This window comes from Chaetodon trifascialis, chromosome 20 (genome assembly GCF_039877785.1).
Source record: "Chaetodon trifascialis isolate fChaTrf1 chromosome 20, fChaTrf1.hap1, whole genome shotgun sequence".
NCBI lineage: Eukaryota > Metazoa > Chordata > Actinopteri > Chaetodontiformes > Chaetodontidae > Chaetodon > Chaetodon trifascialis.
Window position 1 is genome coordinate 12,060,586 of NC_092075.1, and position 19,177 is coordinate 12,079,762.

The 19,177-nt window shown below is 40.3% G+C and overlaps 1 protein-coding gene across 3 annotated transcripts in view; it reads left to right on the plus strand.

Annotated features, from left to right (window-relative positions):
- LOC139348358 (rab GTPase-activating protein 1) overlaps positions 1-19,177 on the plus strand; it is a 73,436-nt gene that overhangs the window by 16,442 nt on the left and 37,817 nt on the right. For all 3 annotated transcript variants that reach the window (XM_070988366.1, XM_070988364.1, XM_070988365.1), the window contains 8 exons: positions 3,855-4,015; positions 6,591-6,701; positions 7,337-7,403; positions 7,498-7,600; positions 7,827-7,996; positions 8,155-8,323; positions 9,631-9,724; positions 11,927-12,077. In XM_070988366.1, coding sequence (XP_070844467.1) covers positions 3,855-4,015; positions 6,591-6,701; positions 7,337-7,403; positions 7,498-7,600; positions 7,827-7,996; positions 8,155-8,323; positions 9,631-9,724; positions 11,927-12,077 — 1,026 coding nt within the window. The remainder of the gene's footprint in view (positions 1-3,854; positions 4,016-6,590; positions 6,702-7,336; positions 7,404-7,497; positions 7,601-7,826; positions 7,997-8,154; positions 8,324-9,630; positions 9,725-11,926; positions 12,078-19,177) is intronic.

Here is a 19,177-nt window from a genome sequence, read left to right on the forward strand (position 1 = left end):
GGGAAACACAAAGAGGGGCTTTAACTCTGCTTAAAATCTTATTAGTTTTAGTTAAACTGTTAGGTCAGAAGTTTTTTTCTTCCATCACCTCCATTGAAAGTGCTTAAGGAAGGGATCTCTTAAAGGCCACTATGAACAGGAGAAATAATTACAGAAAGCAAAACCTGTATCCAAAAAGACTCGTAAACAACCAACGCTGCTGCTATTCAGATAGTGTACCAAAGGGGGAGCACAAGCTCCTCTTATAGACGCTCTGCTCTGCATTTCACTTCACACTCTCCTCACTTTTTTCACACTTTTTCTGTCTCTTCCACTCACATACATATACTTGTGTTCACACTAATATTGCCAGCAGTGTTCTGGTTGACCCTGTCTTAAATTGTTGATCTCCCTGTATTCCGTCCCTCAGGGTTCAGTGTCAGTGTGGGAGCTTCCTCAGTGATCTCTCGGGGATCATGTCATGCACTGCAGGCCACGCTGCAATGCACATGGACACCATACACAAACAAGAAGTACACTCAATCCCCCGAGCCAACTTATAGGAGAGAGGAAGTGTCATTGCTTATATACAGTGGGTTCAGCAGAAACATAAAAGAGGAGACGAGAGAATCCACTCATGGAACTGGGTTAAAGTACTGCTCCAGTGTTCAGTGACCTGATTTCTCCTTCATGGAAGCACTTTTCTTCAATGTCACTAAGAGCCCCCAGACAGACGCTACTTTATCAGGCCCACATCACTCTACTATCCAGTTTCCCAGACATCCACCCGTAACAGACATGCTCACGCTAAAAACACTGATGCATAAACGCACACACACACACAAATCCACATAATCTCCAGCAGTAATTTGTGTCTTTACTTAGCAAGCGGACATCTCTGTCTTCAGCTCCCTCTTCCCTCTCTTCTTCCTCTTGCACCCGCCCTTCTCTTCCTTTCAAACCCCCCAGCAACAAACCAGCTAGCTTTTTTTTTCCCTTTTTTTGGGGGAGCTTCTCATTTGCATTATTAGACTTGTGCGAGTCAGCCCATTGGTTGCCTTCTTCTTCATAAAAAAGCTGCTCTAGTCATAGTCATATGCCTCTCATTAGCCTCAATCCACTGTAAACAGCTCTTTTGACCTCTGAACTGACTTACTATTGACTCACTATTTTGAAGTGTATTTTTGGACACTGTAGCCATACCTAAAAGGTATTTGCAAATGTTCATTTTTTGAAACACATTTTCTGATTGCATATCCACACAAACTTCCAGATGTGTATTCAGGTAACCTTGTGGCAAGCCATCACACGTTCGAGTTAGGATTAGGGTTAGGGGGTTCAAGGCCGAGGTGGGGGGGCCTCAGCTCAGATTTTGAAGAGCATCTGATGCATTCTTTAACCATAATTTAAAAAAATACAATAATTTGGAAAGGGAATTATGATTTTATTGAAGTTATCACTGGCAGCACTTTCAGGTTTTGTAATCATATGCTTTTTTTTGGGAGAGTCTGTGTAATTTCTTTTTCTAAACAGATTTGTGGGTTTTGGAGTGGAACTGTTCATACATAAAGCAAACCACCTCCTCAGTCCTCTTTTGTGCCAGACCTCCTAGTCAGGCCCCAAGGCTAGCTTCTAACAGTTCCCAGTTGTCTGGTGTTGATGGTGATGCAGAGCCCTGCTGAGTCTCATATCCAACACCTCCCCTCGGTGCCCATAAACTTGCTGCTCCAGTCCAAAGATGTATATCTAGTGCTGTTTTCAGATCAGTACTGCTTCAATAGATTTGTTTCACTGAAGTGATTTGGGCTCCTAACACAAATCACATTTAGAGAGAAAAACACAAATTGGACACTAGCAAATGGATGTAGATGGTTTCTGTGACATCAGTTAAAAATGTCTCAAAGCTACATGTCGGTGAGCTCATTAAGATCATGCTGCCAAGTAAGAAAGAATAAGAATATCCTAGACGGAAAGTAAAACAATGTAACAGGATGCTGAACAAGTTCCAGATCTTTAAAGGCTACAGCTTGTAGATAAAGGCTGATTCCATATCCGAAACACCTTATATAATCAGATTTCATAAGAAATCATTAAAATTTAGTCAGTAACAGGTAATGTCCTCTACAGTTTATACGACATATTTTTAAATGTTTTCCTGAGTAAAGAAACAACCAGGGACACACGTTTTGTACTCTGAGAGAAAGGGTTAACTGAATAGTTTTATGTTTAGATTTCGATTGATCTGCTTTATTTTGTCTTGTGTGGGGTCATTTTATAGTTTGCCTGAAGAAAAAAAAAAACTTTGGAAAGACAGGATGGTAGAGTGTTTCTCTTTTTATAGGAGAAGCACCTAATATCAGCCTAAATTACTTGTCAGATTGATATTTTTGCAGTATTGTCCAGGTCCTGGTAAAGCTCCTTCACACCAAACACAAAGAATAAAAAAGCCATTTGTAGACTTGTAAAACTGGTCAGTTTTCAGCAGTGATTGGAACAGTACAGCACTATTCTTTTCTGTTATTTGTCATACTTTCCTGAATACAAGGGGTGACCCCAATCTTAACTCCACTCATTCCAAATCTCTTACTTCCAGCACCCCGTTGTTTCCACAAATAAATCCCCTGTAATGCCCTAACATCCTTCTGCCGTACCAAGAATCTAACAAAGACTTTGTGTAGGAGAGGTTAGAAGCTGCTTTATACTTGGGCTTTGAAAAAAAAAAAGCAAAAGAGCATTTTTATTTATTGATAACAGCAGTTTCCCTGCTCCATCCCTCAGACACTCACCCCCACGCTCTGTTATTTACCAGAATTAGAGATGATCCAAAACCACTGTGCTGTGGGCCTCTGGTTGGGGGAGCACTCTGTTTATTATCACAGGCACATGTCTGTGTAGTAATAATCAAAATAAAATACTTTTTCTTGACTAAATGTGAAGCTCACAAATTTACAGTCTTCTGAGTGAAAAGTGCATTTAGTGAATATAAATAAATCATTAGCACCCAGTTTTCCACACTTGGCAGTCTTTAGCTTGACTCCCTCTTCAACTCTGCTCCTCTTTGGGGTTGGAGATTTAGCAGAACCCTGCAGTCTCTGGAAGGACTGAGGTGTCTCTGTTTAATGTTAGTTGAAAATATACTTCCACAAAAGCAAAAATGAATCAGTGTTTTGATTAAAACTCAAAATGGTTAATAGGTTGGAGACTCTGCTGTTAGTAGAGTGGTTGATCACATTAGGTAAGCTTTTTAATGTCCCATATTACGCAATGACATAACAGATCTGCAGAGGTTTGATTGAGCTTTAAATCAATACTAATGATTGTGATTACTTACTGATTACTGCAAATCTTTATTTTATGGTCCACAAGACATTTCAGCTACAGAAGCTGCTAACTTGATGCCAAAGCCAAAAGAAAGCAGTATTTTGCCTTATGATACTGTCCATCTCTTCAGTGGATGTTTTCTATTGGATTTTATTTATATCTGACTTGTCAGTGTTGTCTGTGTCTATAACTCAAGCCAATGGGGGAGTGGAGGCAGCATGGACGGGGATTGGCACAGAAGACTTTCTCTGATTGCACCACTTGGACTGTCCTTGTTTATTGTCTGTGGTTTCCACACTCAAAATGTGTGGCAATTTGTTTCTTTTCCCCCAAACATAACTACAAGTTTATTCATTGTGAAGCCAAATTCTATTTCTTTGAGGGAAATGGCTAACAGAAGAATAAACTACAGGTCACATGATAGTTTATTCATAATTACACACATTACACATAATTATTCATAATTATTCATTTTCTTTGAGCGTCCTTGTGTTTGTGCAGTCTTGTGTTTAGTTCCTGTTCATCAAGGGTCTTGTGTACCTTACCTCCTGCAGGTGAGTCGGATACTGTACAGCTTTGCCACAGCGTTTCGGCGGTCAGCTAAGAAGGCAGTTCTATCATCCCAGCAGGCTGCTCCGCTCACACCTGACAGCGACTTGTTTACCTTCACCGTCAGCCTCGAAATCAAAGAGGATGATGGCAAGGGTACTTTCAGGTGAGACACACTCTCACACATCATGTATTTTAATGTTTAGAGCTTTCTCTCATCATTATCGATTCATACACAGTTGTGAAAATATTGAAAAGTGAATATGTAGTACAACGTCTTGAAATATGTTGGAGTTGCACAGAAGTCTGGAACCTTTTTTCTGTCGAGCCAACCTTTGCCAGAAAAGAATCAGTTTTCTGTGCTGTAGATGTAGGCATTCTGCTCAGTCTCTTGTCATTAGACCACATACTGACCACATATTGAACACCAGCTGTAATAGTCAAATCTATCCAGGAATGTATGTGTTGGACAACATCATTCTAGCAAAATATATAAAGATTTGATTGAAAATGACCACCAAATGTTTCTCACCAAACTAACCATCATGCATACAAACACAGGGACATGCAGCCCTACTTTTGGGGATTAAGTGAAGTTAGCACACTTTCGGGTGACCCATTTACAAAAAGTCACAAACCCTTCAAGGGCTGACAGCATGTGAAGTACATACCATGAGGGAAGCATCAACTTATTGGTTTATATACAGGAAGCATGTGTCACCAAATGAAACCTGAATTTATGAGAGTAATGTGAAATGATAAATATTTATAGATAAATAAAAAGATAACTAAAGAGGAAACAGAGGATCACATGTGAAAGAGAGAGAGGGGTCCTTCCTTTCTCACGGTAGACTCATATTCTGACTACCTTGAGTTAAGATCATGCTCTTTCTCACACATTGATAAAGAGAACAGAAGGTTCCTGTGTTTGCTCCATTCAACACATCTTCCCTGACCTTTTGTTTTCTGTTTACCCATATTACTGAGTCACCTCTGTGTATTCACAAACAGGCCTTGATACTCATCTTATTTGGAAAACAAAACAAAAGAAACAAAAATGCCCGCGATTATTTTTAGCTAGCACACATTTCCTCCTCATTAGCTTTTGGCTGATTATATTTGGTGTGCTCCAAGCAAACAGCTCTCTCATGCAAGCATACATGCCTTTTTTTACTTGTGGAAATAAGGTATGGAAGTATGCTAATGGTATAATATCCGTAAGTAGAATATTCAAGTTTTTACTTTAATGGGATCTAAACAAGCCTGTTTATCTGGAGTCAGGGTGCCTAGTTACAGTGTAATTCCACGACTCAAGTGGTGCCTAACATCATGGCAGGTTCTCAATCAGCTCAAATTGATAAATTGATTTTTTTTCGTACTCAAGAATCTCTGTACTTAATGGTTTCCTCAGTGTTTCCCGAGGAATTTGTGTCAGCGAGGGTTTGGAGAATGTTGCTTACTGGTCCTGTCTCAAACATCTGCTTTCAGAGCAGAAGAGAACCAGGACCAGAGCATGTTTGAACATGGCTCTTATGTAGGCTTTTATTATGATAAATGGGTCTATCCAGTTTTTGGTTTTTGGGCTGTAACAGAAGGGCCATGGTTGTCTGTGACTGACTGACTGAGTACCTGAGTGACAAAGTTATGCCATTGGTCTGTCGGGTGAGTGCTGAGTTTCACCATTGGCTATTGGTCTTTCAACGAGTAGGTGCGAACAGTGGTAGCGCCGCACATTTACACTGATAAACGTCAGCAGTGTGATGAAGTGCTGAGCGTCTAGTCTGCACTGAGCGCTGTATGTTTGACGCCTTTTTTCTAGTCACTGAGATGTCACTGTCACTTTTTACCCAGCCGTCCAATCACAGCGGAGGAGAGGTGAAGTAAATACCACAAAGTGTCACATTGTACATGTACAAGTTGAACAATGCCAAGAAAACAGCTTTTGATGTGCCAAGAGGCACGAGGGACAGCGCATAGTTAAAGCACCCCAAAGAACATATATAAATAAACTATACATATATATATATAACTGTATCAAAGCACTGAATACAAAGTGAGTCATAGAAAAACAACAGTCATCCTGCAGATAGAACGACTGAGCAGGGGGCCATAATTAGAATAGTTCTATTCAGAAGTTTTCTTTCAAATCAGTCATTTTAAGGAATGGGTAGAAAGTATTGCTCTTGCAACTGCATTTCTAACATTTTATGACTCAAAGATAGCTTACCTTTGTCGTGTGATATGCTGCTTCAGTACACTTTGAGAACAAATAGTACTGGGACCACTGGAGAAAATTGTAGAGGAAAATTTAATATCCAGGAATTCACATTATAGACACGACCGCTGACCATACACGATCCAGCCATATATTAGATTTAACCCAGTCTTGTTTTTACTGAAGGAATTCCAGTGGTGTAGTTGTCCAGCAGAAGAAACATGAGTTGCTTTGATTTATGTGTTTGTTTGCATTAAAAGAAGAAACAGCAGTATTGTTGTTTTCCCTGCTGGTTCAGGCGTAATTAAACAACCTGTCCTGTCAGCCTGTGGTCATTTATTACCTAAAATATCTCTAATATCATTTTCTGATATAAGCTTTCAAATATCAGTACATCTGCCTTACTATAACACTGTTCAATGCTGTAACACTGTATCTGCTACACAATTTAACAACGCTTCTGACACATTTATTGCTGTTTTTCTCTTGTGACCTTTTCACTTTTTTTTGTTTTTTACCTATTTAGTGCTGTAGCAAAAGACAAGGACAAGCAGAGCTTCAAGCTGCGTGCAGGAATGGACAAGAAAATTGTCATTTATGTCCAGCAGACCTCCAATAAGGAACTGGCCATTGAGAGGTAAAACAAAGCACAAGCTCAATCACATACACTCACACACAGAACATCTTCCGAATAGCTTCCTACAGTTGAGACGTGTCTGCTGTAAACACAACCAGACATTCATAAGAAAGGAAACACTTTTCTGTAATCACAGAACACACACCGGTGAACGTCTTGACATCTGCATGTCGGTCCATGTCAGGTTTTAAATGTTCCGGCACTGTTCTAAAAGGGTGATTGATTTGAGTCCGTCTCCAGGGCTCCTCATTTTCCACCTTTAATAAATCTGTTGAAATGTAAACATTCCATCACCTTCTTGCAGACTTCCATTTTCATCGTGGTTTGTTATTGTTTGATGAACCCAGAGAAGGCAAGGATTGAAGCGCTGTGTTTAATGTACTCCATGTTCTGGTCTGTGTTAGAGGATCAGTCCAGGAAGCCATTTGTGGTAACATGTGATAGTTAACAACTGGTTTTACTCTATAGGGAGATTTATTGTTCCATGTCTGGCTCCCACTCATGTTCTGTTCTTTCTTTTTTTACTCTTCCTTTTTCCTTATGTAATCCTATTCATCTCACTGTTCTCTCTCTCTCTTGCATCTCTCTATGTCTCTTATTTGAATGTGTCTCTTTAATGTGTGTCTCTTCTCTAGGTGTTTCGGTCTCCTGCTCAGCCCAGGGAAAAATGTAAAGAACAGCGACATGCACCTGCTAGACCTGGTGGGTGGCTGTCTCCAAGTGTGTGTTTGAGTGTGTGTGCGTGTGTGTGTGTCATGGTGTGTTTGCTAAGTTCTTCCAACTTGTGCCCCTTCAGGAGTCAATGGGAAAGAGCTCAGACGGGAAGTCTTACATCATCACAGGAAGTTGGAACCCCAACACGCCTCAATTCCAGGCTGTGAATGAGGAAACGCCCAAAGGTAAGGGCCAAAAATCTGTCGAAGAGTCTAATAAAGCAGAATGAATTTCAACAGTTGCTGTTTCCTTGCTTCATATTTCATGGGTAGTTGTTTTTTTATTGACTCTTATCTTCACACTAACACTTGACACATTTGTATTTGTAAGATATGTGTTTGTTATTGGTGTTGAACAAAAGGGAATCTGTCAGTGGGGACAATGTTTTAGTCATTTTCTTTGTTTTTCTAGATAAATTCATGTACATGACAACAGCGGTGGACCTGGTGATCACAGAGGTGGAGGAACCAGTCCGCTTTCTGCTGGAGACGAGGGTCAGAGTGTGCTCCCCAAATGACAGGCTGTTTTGGCCCTTCAGCAAGCGTAACTACACTGAGACCTTCTACCTTAAACTGCGGCAGGTATGTCAGGTCATTTTCCAGCCGCGATTAAATCAGTTCAAGTGATTATCTCAGTGACCTGCGACGTGTTCATGCAATGTGGTTTTGTAATGGCCAGGTTTGATGTTTTATCAATCCGAGGATGGTCTCTCGACACTTTTTCCTGCATCTCTCTTCAGATGGAGCGTAAGGAGCGAAAGAGTCCTGCCTCTGACACACTTTATGAGGTGGTGAGTTTGGAAAGTGAGACTGAGAGAGAGAAACAAAAGACCACAGCCAGTCCCGGCATCCTGCTTACCGGGCCTGGTACCATGGTTCCTTCACCACCTGAGGATGATGAAGAGGAAGGTGATTGGCTGCTGTCTGACTTTTTTCCATTTAATTGATTCTCATTACAGACACATAACACAGAATGATAGCAAATATGTTATTAAAAATCTCATTCATGATATAGCAAAGGGCATCATTTCTCTATATAAGCCATATAAAAATAGTCTTTACATGCATGACCACGAAGAACCACAAAAAGAGGCTTGACTAGCACAACCACATAAAAATAGTTGGAACTTTATGAACCGCTTGTTGTACATGATCATGTCAGACACATAAACAGCCTCAAAGCAGAAGCCGAGTTGGCAAGGTAATATATTATGGCTAGCTTTTATTCTGGAATGCTGAACCATTGTGGTGTTCTTGGTCAGGACTGCTCTCATTCTGAAGCATACCTCCAAACGCAACAATAAAACTATTACTGCCCAGCAGCATGAATTTAAACGTGGTTAACCAACATACAACCCAGCTGAGTTATGCTGCATGCCTTGAGATATTTAGTGTTAAACATTTACAGCCCTGACTCAATGACTGATACTTTATATAAAAAATGAAAACTCTACCCTGTGAGGCTGTACCAGATATAGACTTGTGGCCCACAGGAGTCATCCCATGGGAGATCAGACACTATGGTACAGGACTGTTTGTACTGTATCCTCACAGTACTTAGCTAGCAGTGCTGTGTGTGTGTGCTTGTTTGTGTGTGTGTTTTTTGGGGAATGTGAGAGGTAGCAATGCGAATAAAAGGCAGAGAGTGTAATTGAGGTACTTTTTGTATCTGTGTAGCCTTTGGTCCAGTTTGATCTCACTCTTTGGATTGCATATCCGTTTATTGCCTGCCGTTGTGAATATTAAGATAGCAGAGTACATACACAGAGATAGTAAGCAGTAGTTTTATCTGACGCAATGAAAAGTTGAAATACAACACCTAGCAATTTGTTGAGATCATAAAATTCCTCATCTAGGTAAGCATGTGTTTAAAAACTAATTTTTTAAGAGAGCTGCTGTTCAAATTCAATCTTATCATGTCCACAGCTCCCATGCAGATCAGATGAAAACATAAATACAACATCACCAAACATCAAACCAGAAGAACACAACCTGTGACATAAGCATTTCATTATACACCTACAAACAAAGTGTCTGTTAGTGGAGTAGGAACCATCATGGTAACACCAGTAAGCAGGAGGTTTGTGACTGACTATACAAAACGCAATGTATGTGAGCGAGGAAACATCCGTCTATCATGCAGTATTTAACGGGAAAATCTAAACATGTAAGAAGGACAGCAATGGATCTCACTTGTTTTCACTCTGTGTGTCCAGATAACGATGAGCCGTTACTCAGCGGATCAGGTGACGTTTCCAAGGAGTGTGCAGAGAAGATCCTGGAGACGTGGGGAGACTTGTTATCCAAGTGGTAAGGCTTTGTTCCCTCGTTAACTTTGTCCTTCCACTTCTGTTGCAGTCGCAATGAATAAACATACACACACCTTCCATCCACACACACACACACACACACACACACACACACACACACACACACACACACACACACACACACACACACACCAGTAAATCATTTTTGTGTGGGGTTTAGTGGAAGAAAGAGCAGTAGGCAGGACTTTCTGATCAGCAACTTATTACGATGGCTTCCTTCTGCCATTACTGGATTTGGTTTTAATCAAAAGCTTGTGATGAACTGAATAGAAACTGCCCAGACTTTAATACATACTTTATATACAGACTTACAGACTTTATATATATATATATATATATATATATTTCAACATCAGCATCTTAAAACACAAAGTGTTTTGGAGGACATTTGTCCTAAATGAAGAGAGGAATCATGAGACTAACCAATCATTATAATAATACCAGCCTTTGTGCAAGTGATTGGTGATTTTGTGTGTGTGTGTGTGTGTGTGTGTGTGTGTGTGTGTGTGTGTGTGTGTGTGTGTGTGTGTGTGTGTGTGTGTGTGTGTGTGTGTGTGTGTCTTTCTTTGAGCTAGCGTGTGTGCTGTGGCATTGTGGGATGTAGTGCTCAGGGAGCACAGAGAGGCAAGTCACAGAAAGCCCTTTTCAATCTTATGCCCCTAAGGACCAGGCCTGGCATTGCTTACATCACATGCACACACACATGCATGCACACACACGAACACACAGTATACTTTTGTTTCCCTTCTCAGTCTCAACAGAAAATGCCACATATTGCATAACCTGGTGCTCAGAACAAATAAACCAAACAAACTCAGAAAATAGAGAGGGATGAATTAAGAAGTGGGGGTGGGGGGAGTGAGAGAACCATTAGGGATTCAGGGATTTTCTGTCAGCTCTTTTCAGGCGATCGTCTGTAGGTAGGTACAGCTGTGCCTCCAAGTTTAGCTTCTCTCTGCATCTCCAATTCTGCCTCTGTCACTACATACAGTTTAAACGACTCTCTGACATGGAGTGTGTCCCCCATAAGCTTGAACATCTGAATGTGAAGATGAGGAAGGAAAGAATTACAATTTGCCACTGAGTGTTGTATTTTTCTGTTCATTTATTGTCTTGTATTGTGCAGAGTTAGAATAATGTAAAACTAATGAACAAATGTCAGTGCAAAAAAAGTAGAGTAATAAAACTGAAGAAGAATGTTTGGGATAAATAAGGTATCCCATGTTTTCTGTAAAAAATATCACATATTTTACAGTCTGAAACAGTGAAAAGTGCTTGATTGATTGTAAGACTGCTATGCATGTAAATCCTTACACTTGTGGTGTTAGGTGATATAACTCCCCCTTGTTGTCATGATCTTGGCCCAGCAGACCATCCGTAGAGACGATGATAGTTCTTTTTAGACGCAGTGTAGAGCCAGTGAAAACATTGCTTCAGGTAGGCCTTGTAGGTAGGTATGCATGGAAAGACTGCAGATGTACAACTCTTGAAATGAGCGAGTTATCAGTGTGCCATACTTTAAGGATTGATTAAATAAGTAACTGAATTCGGGCAAAAATAAAAATCTGTTTTATTTAGGTCAGTATTGAGGTCACAGTTATGTAACAGCTATTCTTTGACTTTTATTATCTTTACGTTTATTTAAGTTTTTCAGAATTCCTTGGACTTTGAATGTAGTTCAACTGAGAACAAAACAAAAAAGAAAAGAAAAGAAAGATGTACAGTGGCATCATGGACTTCAGCTTCTTTTCGCTTCTTTCAGCTCTGGGCACAGTCATTACTGTCATATGCTTAGTCCCTCTTCTAGCATATTTGTATGAGGTTTTTGGACACCATAGTGACATAACGACTGTCCTGCCTGCTCTCCCACCATACGTTCACTGTGTGTGTGTGTGTGTGTGTGTGTGTGTGTGTGTGTGTGTGTGTGTGTGTGCTGAATTGGTTTTAGCTTTCATGTTGACAAAGCCTATCTTTCCGTCAGTTTGGGCTTTTAGGCAGGGGCCAAAGCGCACCCTGTAAAAGAAAGAGGTGCGCTGGATTTCTAACACAAGACAACATGAGATGTGAAACAATAATAATTTTATCCCCATTATCTTTCATAATCATTGGAAATTTGTATGTCTTTGACAAACTACCATGGTTGGTTCTTCCTCTCTCCTCACCTCTCCTCTCATCTCCTCAGGCATATGAATTTATCAGTGCGTCCCAGGCAGCTGCCAGCTTTGGTGCGGAGTGGCATTCCTGAGGCTCTCCGTGGGGAGGTGTGGCAGCTCCTGGCAGGCTGTCATAACAATGACCACCAGGTAGAAGAATACCGGACTCTTATTACAAAGGTAAGACAACAGAAAAGTATTGTCTTTGTCAAGATGATCCCCTAATGTTGGTGATGACCTCCAACAACATGACTCATTCTCAAGTCCCCCTAATGATTTCTTCGTCCGCACCAGTTTTGTCCTGTCTGTGTTTACACTTGGTTATATTTAGATCTCTGTAACTGCAACACATCTAATTCAACACTTTTGTTTTTGTTTTTTTCTGACCAAAGTATCTGTGTTATTATCCTTGGCAACAGCTCTTTGAAAGCGTACCTCAGGGGCCACAGTGTGCCCTGCCTCATAGGTTTCTCATGTGCTTCAAACTTGTGATGGTAACCACTGCTGCCCTGCAGATCATGCCAGCTGATAGCTGTTGGCAGTATGCAAGTCAAAGGTTTTAACACTTTTCTGCAATAAGAAATTTGGCATGCGTTGATGGTTCTGTTAAAACTAATGATCAACTTTTTCTTAAACCTCAATAGTGTTTTAACCTGTACCTGGTTCATAAACAAAGAACATATCTGTGTAAGGACTCTTGTTTTATGAGGTTAGCTGTGTTTTTCAGTTACAGCTGTCATGGAAAAGGGAAAAAAAGTCAGAAAGCATGATCAAGTTTTGTATTCCATTCAGTTTTGCAGCTTGGGGCTTGGTCACAAATTGCCTGCATTAAAGTCAGTTTGTGATCTGAAATGATACTAATTACAATTATTCAATTCTTTTTGTGGGGCTGTTTTTAACAGGTTTGTCATAGCAGATTGGCCTTATTATTGCCACTGGCTTTGTGCCTCTTTTCTGCAGACCTTCAGAAATGACAGCTATCTTTTTGTCTTGTTTATAACAAAACACAGTCTGTATTTGTTGGTCTGCCTGTGTGGCCATGTGTGTGAGGAGCGGAGGTGGCTCAGCCCTGCTGTAGATGGTTAAACCCCCTGTGCGCTGAGGATGGTGTATTAGTCTATGTCATTTTTTTCCCCTCGGCTGCAGCTCTGTCCACTGTTCTTATGTAAAGGCAACATCCCCGGGCAGCAAGCTGGGTCCCAGGTGGTGACAAGATGTTGGTCTTGCCCTTTCCTCTGTTCTCCTCTCCCTCTATCATTTTCTTCACCGTCCCTTTCTCCTTTGCTCTTTTCCTATCTCTGCCTTTGCACTTTTCCTTTATTTTGCCTTACATCTCTGGCATGTGATGATAGAAGTTTTACACCATTTCTGCTAAAATGAATGGTATGACTGGAATCTTAACTTTCACTCAGACAACAATAAAAGTGGATCACCGTATTGATAGCCATTGGCCAGAAAGTTGGATAGGAATTTATTGCAGAAGCACTAAAGCATTCCAGGTTTGTAAGTCAGCCAACAAACACACAGAGAAAAGTGTGGAGAACACGTGCAGCTATATCTGACTCTGACAGATGATTTACGTGTTTTATTTAGTCTCCTTCGAGCAAGACTGGACAAGGTAGCCAAGAACAGTTAAAGGACAGAAAGACAATGAATATCTTATTTGACACAACGAGGGGTGCATAGAGTAAGTTGTATTGCGTGTTTTGTTTAGTTTTTTTTTTAAATCAAGGTAGCATTGACACACTGAAGGTCTTGTTAATAGAATGGCTCTAAAATGAGGAAAAGGGTATTGAAATGTATTGCATAAGGGTTCTCTGCATTTTATACATATTAATTAAGAAAGAATTTTCATTCACATTGATGTTGGTATTGTTACTGGTACTAATTAAAGCTGATCTTCTCATGTACCAATTCTTTCTTTCCCTTTTCAGTTCCTGTTTTAGAATTTGTACATACCATACTCATGTGCCAGCTCTGAATTTGTTTTGTGTGCTTTCTGTATTCAGCCTGCGTTTGCGTGCATCTCTTTGTGCGGCATTGGGCTGTATGCACATCGTGTTCTAGCTAGTGCCCTCTTTTGTACCTTAATTCTGTGAACTTGGTGTTCATCCACAATGCAGGGCATTGATGGAAGTGGAAACAGGGCAGGACATTTAACCTTTTCTTCCCCTATGAAGCCCTAATGAATTACCCAATATGAGGGTCCCTGCTGCCAAGTACTGAAAGTACCAGTCTAACTTTGAATACTGACTAATTAACACTCCACCAGTAATAAATAAATTCATTAGGCTGTTGTGGCCATGGCCAGCATTTTACGTTACCTCCATAGATTATAGTGAGTGGAAGCCAGTCACTGACTGAGTTAGAAAGCCTGGCAAACAAATAATGGGTTTCGGCAGCTCACTGATCCAGTGCCACTTAATTTTAATCAGGAGGATGTTACAAGAGACAGTGTGACATATTGGCAGGCAGTTATTGTCCTGTGGGGGCAGTAACACTGTGACAATATTATAGCATAACACTCACCACGTTGTTGTCTTCCTATAACCTGATTCATAACCTGTATCATGTTGTCGTGGGTGTGACAGGGACTGATAGGGAAAGAAGTAGTACAACGTAACAGCATATATAAAATTATGTCATTATAATTTTTCTTTTTCCCCCTGAATCATTTTTTTTCTCATAGCTGAGTCGTAAATGTTATAAAAATATGTGACCATCCACAGTGTGGGCACATTTACTTTTACTCTCTGTAAGCACAGTAAACTGTTGACAATATTAACAATGACGCTAAATTACCTCTTTATTAGCTACATCTTTAAGTTGCATGGCAGAGTTTTGTCGACACTGTTTCAGAGAGTGGTTGATTCGACCTGTAGTGATTTTTGAGGTTCTAGCTGGTGTGTGTGTGTGTGTGTGTGTGTGTGTGTGTGTGTGTGTGTGTGTGTGTGTGTGTGTGTGTGTGTGTGTGTGTGTGTGGTTGATGGTAATGTTGTATAATATTGTGCAAGATATTCAAAGATGTTTCAACCTCCATGTAGCTATATAAGGGGACAGACTGTCAGAAATGCCTCCTAAGATGTGTATATGAATGCACGCGCACACACACACACACACACACACACACACACACACACACACACACACACACACACACACACACACATATGGATGTGTCCCCAGACCTGCTGCACCAGCCTCCTGTAGAGAGCAAAAACAAGCGCTTGTAAATATGTCTGTCTGTCTGCCTGCCTGCCTGCCTGCCTGCCTGCCTGCCTGCCTGCCTGCCTGCCTGCCTGCCTGCCTGCCTGCCTGCCTGTCTTTGTCTGACCCACATAATGACCTGTCTGCCTGCCTCTCTGTCTACCTGTCTGTCTCTATAATCATTTGTGTTTGTGTATGCCTGGCTCTGTCTACTACCAAGACCTGTTTGTACCCCTGTCACCTTGTGTGTCTTCCTGCCTCTCTCTCTCTGTCTGCCTGCTCATTTGCGTTTTGTCACACTCTCTCCTTGCCTCTTTCTCGCTCCCCTCTTGCTGTCTTGTCGACCTGTATGTATGCCTGCTGTCTCTTTGTCCCATAGGTTTAAGAGTGCATTGCTGCTCAGACTTCTGCTGGGTAGAAAGGGAAGTACTTTACTTTGAAGTCAGTTTCTCAAGTTAAAAAATAGACAGTGAATGCCTGAAGGTTCAGACGGTCAGATGAAAGAATTTTGGTCTAATTGTCACAGTTGAATATGAATGGGCTTAAGTTTCCATGGACTCTTGTGAAACCTTTCTACAGTAATGTGTTTGTGTCTGTCTGTATAAAGCTACTCTTACCCTCTTGCCTAATGTTGATGTACTACCTCTGGGCTCATCTGACAGAGATAGCCCTGAAAGATTTTCAGTTCCAGTTCCAGTTCTTAGAGATTCTTTTCATCTGTATTCCTACAAAGCACTTGTCTGACTAAGAAAAACCTCAGATAGGACATCATCTGGCCAGTTCTTTTTATGTTTTTATCATATCACGCTGACACAGAAGTTGGCAGTGTGACTGCTCATTTTTATATTTATATAAAAATAGAAGAGAATTATCAGGATTATGGGCCACCAGCTGAGTGGTGGTGTGTGGTTGATATTAATAATAATCAGTTGGAAGTCAGCCAGTATGGCAGTCACAAGTTATCTTGTCCTTTTAATGATGATTAGCTTAGCTTGTCAACAGAGTATTCAATATGTGGTGATGAATTTGTTCATCGCAAAACATTTGCTCATTTGACATTTCATCAGTGATATTAAGCATTAATTCTATCCCACCCTAACAATAACCACTGTGGTTAACCAATAGTATGATTTGAGATGAGAATATGAACAGTATTAAGCTTTTGATCACTAATAATTGTACTCATCAGCTTCTTTCTTTCCTTACAATCTTTACAGGGGTTTAGGTCCATAGTACATCTGTCCAGTTCAGAGGTTGGCAAACTGTGACGCAGCATAAGTTAAGCTAACAGGACTAAGTTGTGCTCAGCTTGGCAGCCAGGTGACAGACAGTATATCATGCTCTTCCTCCTTCCTTGTTCTCACATCTCCTTTTTCGTCTACTGTTTTGTTGCTATATTGCATTTCTTTCTCTTCCTCGACTTCTTCCTACTCTCATCTTTGATGAACTCTGCTTCCTTTGACTCCCTCATCCTTTTCTCCTATTCCTCTCCTTCTTCCAACCCCTTTCGTCGTACTGTCATCTATTTTTAGCTCCTCGTGTGGCGGGCAGAGGAGGTGCGTGAAAGCATGGGAGTGTGTCTGGATTGCGGGGGAGAAAGGTGCAGGCTGGTGTGTGTGTGGCTGTGTGGGTATGTTTGGGTCTCGATCACGCTACACCAAATTGCCTTGCACGAGACAAACTCTGCAGTCCTCAGAAAGTCATTAGGATGAGGATGTAGACCATGCGGCACTAAACCTGACAGTGATTACAACCCACTGAAGTTTCTAATTTTAGCACAGGCTTCTGAGTAATTAAATGTAATCATCACATCATATGAGCTAAAAATAACTCGGTTGGTAATTATTCCAGCACAGATTCAGCAGGCTCTGTACAGAAGTGCCAAAGGGGACTTGCAAGAGGTAACCTGTTTAATAAAAATGGGATAAAAAAGCGTGAGTCCTGACCAGTCCTTCAGAGCCTTGTAATAAAAAGGTGGCTGTTGATGTCGCGGGTCATGCTACCTGGGTATAGCTGACTCTGTCAAAGCAACTCTCATGCTAAGTGGAGACACAGCATCTGCTGATGCATGCAGAATCAGGAGCAGGTGTATATCTGTTTAGGGCTCCCAGGCCAGAAGCCCATGAACACACACACACATACATGGACAAAGGTCTGTTCAAAAGCAAACTTTCTGCAACATGAAAAGTACATATACAGTATGGAAATGTTTGAACCTTGCTTGTAGGGCTGAACTGAATGTAATTTCTTTATTCTCAAAATTTCTGGTGTCTGTCATCATGATGTTATCATCCTAAAAAAAACATATAAGAAAATCCTCAGTTTGATTAAAGTGATTTATCAGATTAGATTAGTGGGTCTTTTTTTTTTAAATCATCTTTCCTTAATGACTATAACTCATCTGTGTCATCAACATAAATACATGTAGGTAACCAGTCTAATAAAGGCATAAAATAAGATGCCTCCAAACTGGTGATTTCTTCTCTCGACAGTCGTTGTTGGTATGAAAGTGGGGACATGATGGAGTGCTGAACGCCAAACGAATGCAGATACATGATATGATCCTTTTTTTGGGACGACTTAAAGTTATTTTAGTGTTGGAGCCACCAGAGTGTTGCTATTGTGGTTGTAGAAATGAAATTTATGGTGCTGTTAGAGTGCTGCTAAGCTGTCCCATGAATACAGATGGGGGCCTCTCTTTGTGTGCAACAAGCGGGAGAGCAAGCAAGCAAGGAAAGTTTATTTATATAGCATCTTTCACAAACGTCAGTCACAAAGGGATCCACAATCAAATAAATAAAATTGAGCAAAATCAAATAGAACCTAAAAGATAGAACAGATAAAATACCAGATAAAATGTACAAAGAGAACAGACATAAGACACAAGTTAAATCCAAACATGATGAGATAAAAGCATGTATTAGCATCTCCATTTCATTCACAACAGACTAAAGTTTGTTGTGTTTCATTGGTGAAAAGCATGATTGAGTCAGCCTCTTAATGTGAGCATTAAAGATTAGACGAGACGAAGATGAAGATAAGTCACCAAGATTCTGCCTGATTTCTGATTGAAGGTTGCCAGAAGCAATAATCAAGGCTTCAGTTTTATCTACATTTAACTGCAGAATATAATTTGTCATTAAGTTCCTAATTGTATTTTAGTAATTTATGAGGCTCCTCAGGTTTAAGAGAAAAATACAAGTGGGTGTCGTCAGCGTACAGATGAGACGACAGAGCAAACTGTTTTTGACTCCGGTGGAAATGATCACATTTATCTTTTTTAAATAAGTTTTGATTTTCAGACTTTACAACACTCTTTTGTTGTTGCTACTTAGATCACACTAGTCAGAAACAATCCTATGCAGCCGCTACTGGAATCTAATCCTGCACATAGTTGAATGAAGTACTGGTTGATTTTGCATTTCCATGTTAGGATTATGAACTGTTTGATACAGCCCTTCTTGCTTGTACTATAGTTACAGGTTAGCACATCTCTGTTATGACTGCTAAGAACATTTTTACAAGAAATTAAAGACTTCTTACATCGTGCTGCAGATTTTTACGTGTCCATACTCTTAGTAGTTAGGAGTAGTCACTCTCTTTTGGTCTTTCACATACTTATGCACACGTAAGATTGTTAAGTTCAACAGGAAGCAAAGAACACTTTTATATTTGAAAAGTCCCCAGAGGACTGTAGGCCATTTGTTTGTAATTATACCTTACATAAGTGCCATTGTTATACAAGATTCATATTGTAAAAGGCACTGGTACTGAGTGTATGAGCCTGTGTGACGATTTGTATATGACATTTCACAAACGTATTCATGTTAAGTGAGTAGTATTATTATTATTGTTACCATTGGCTCCAGGACTTTCCTGCTGTAATTTGAAGTTAGGAAAACGTTTTCTCTATTGTTTTCGATCATGAGAAGTTTTAGTACAAAGGCCTTAAGTTTCCATTTATTTATTATAAAAGAATATCACAGTTAAACCTAGTCATAGGATTTATGTTTATTCTTACAGGCTGGTTTCAGGACATTACAGCTGTTAAATGTAATGGATGTAGGGCAAAT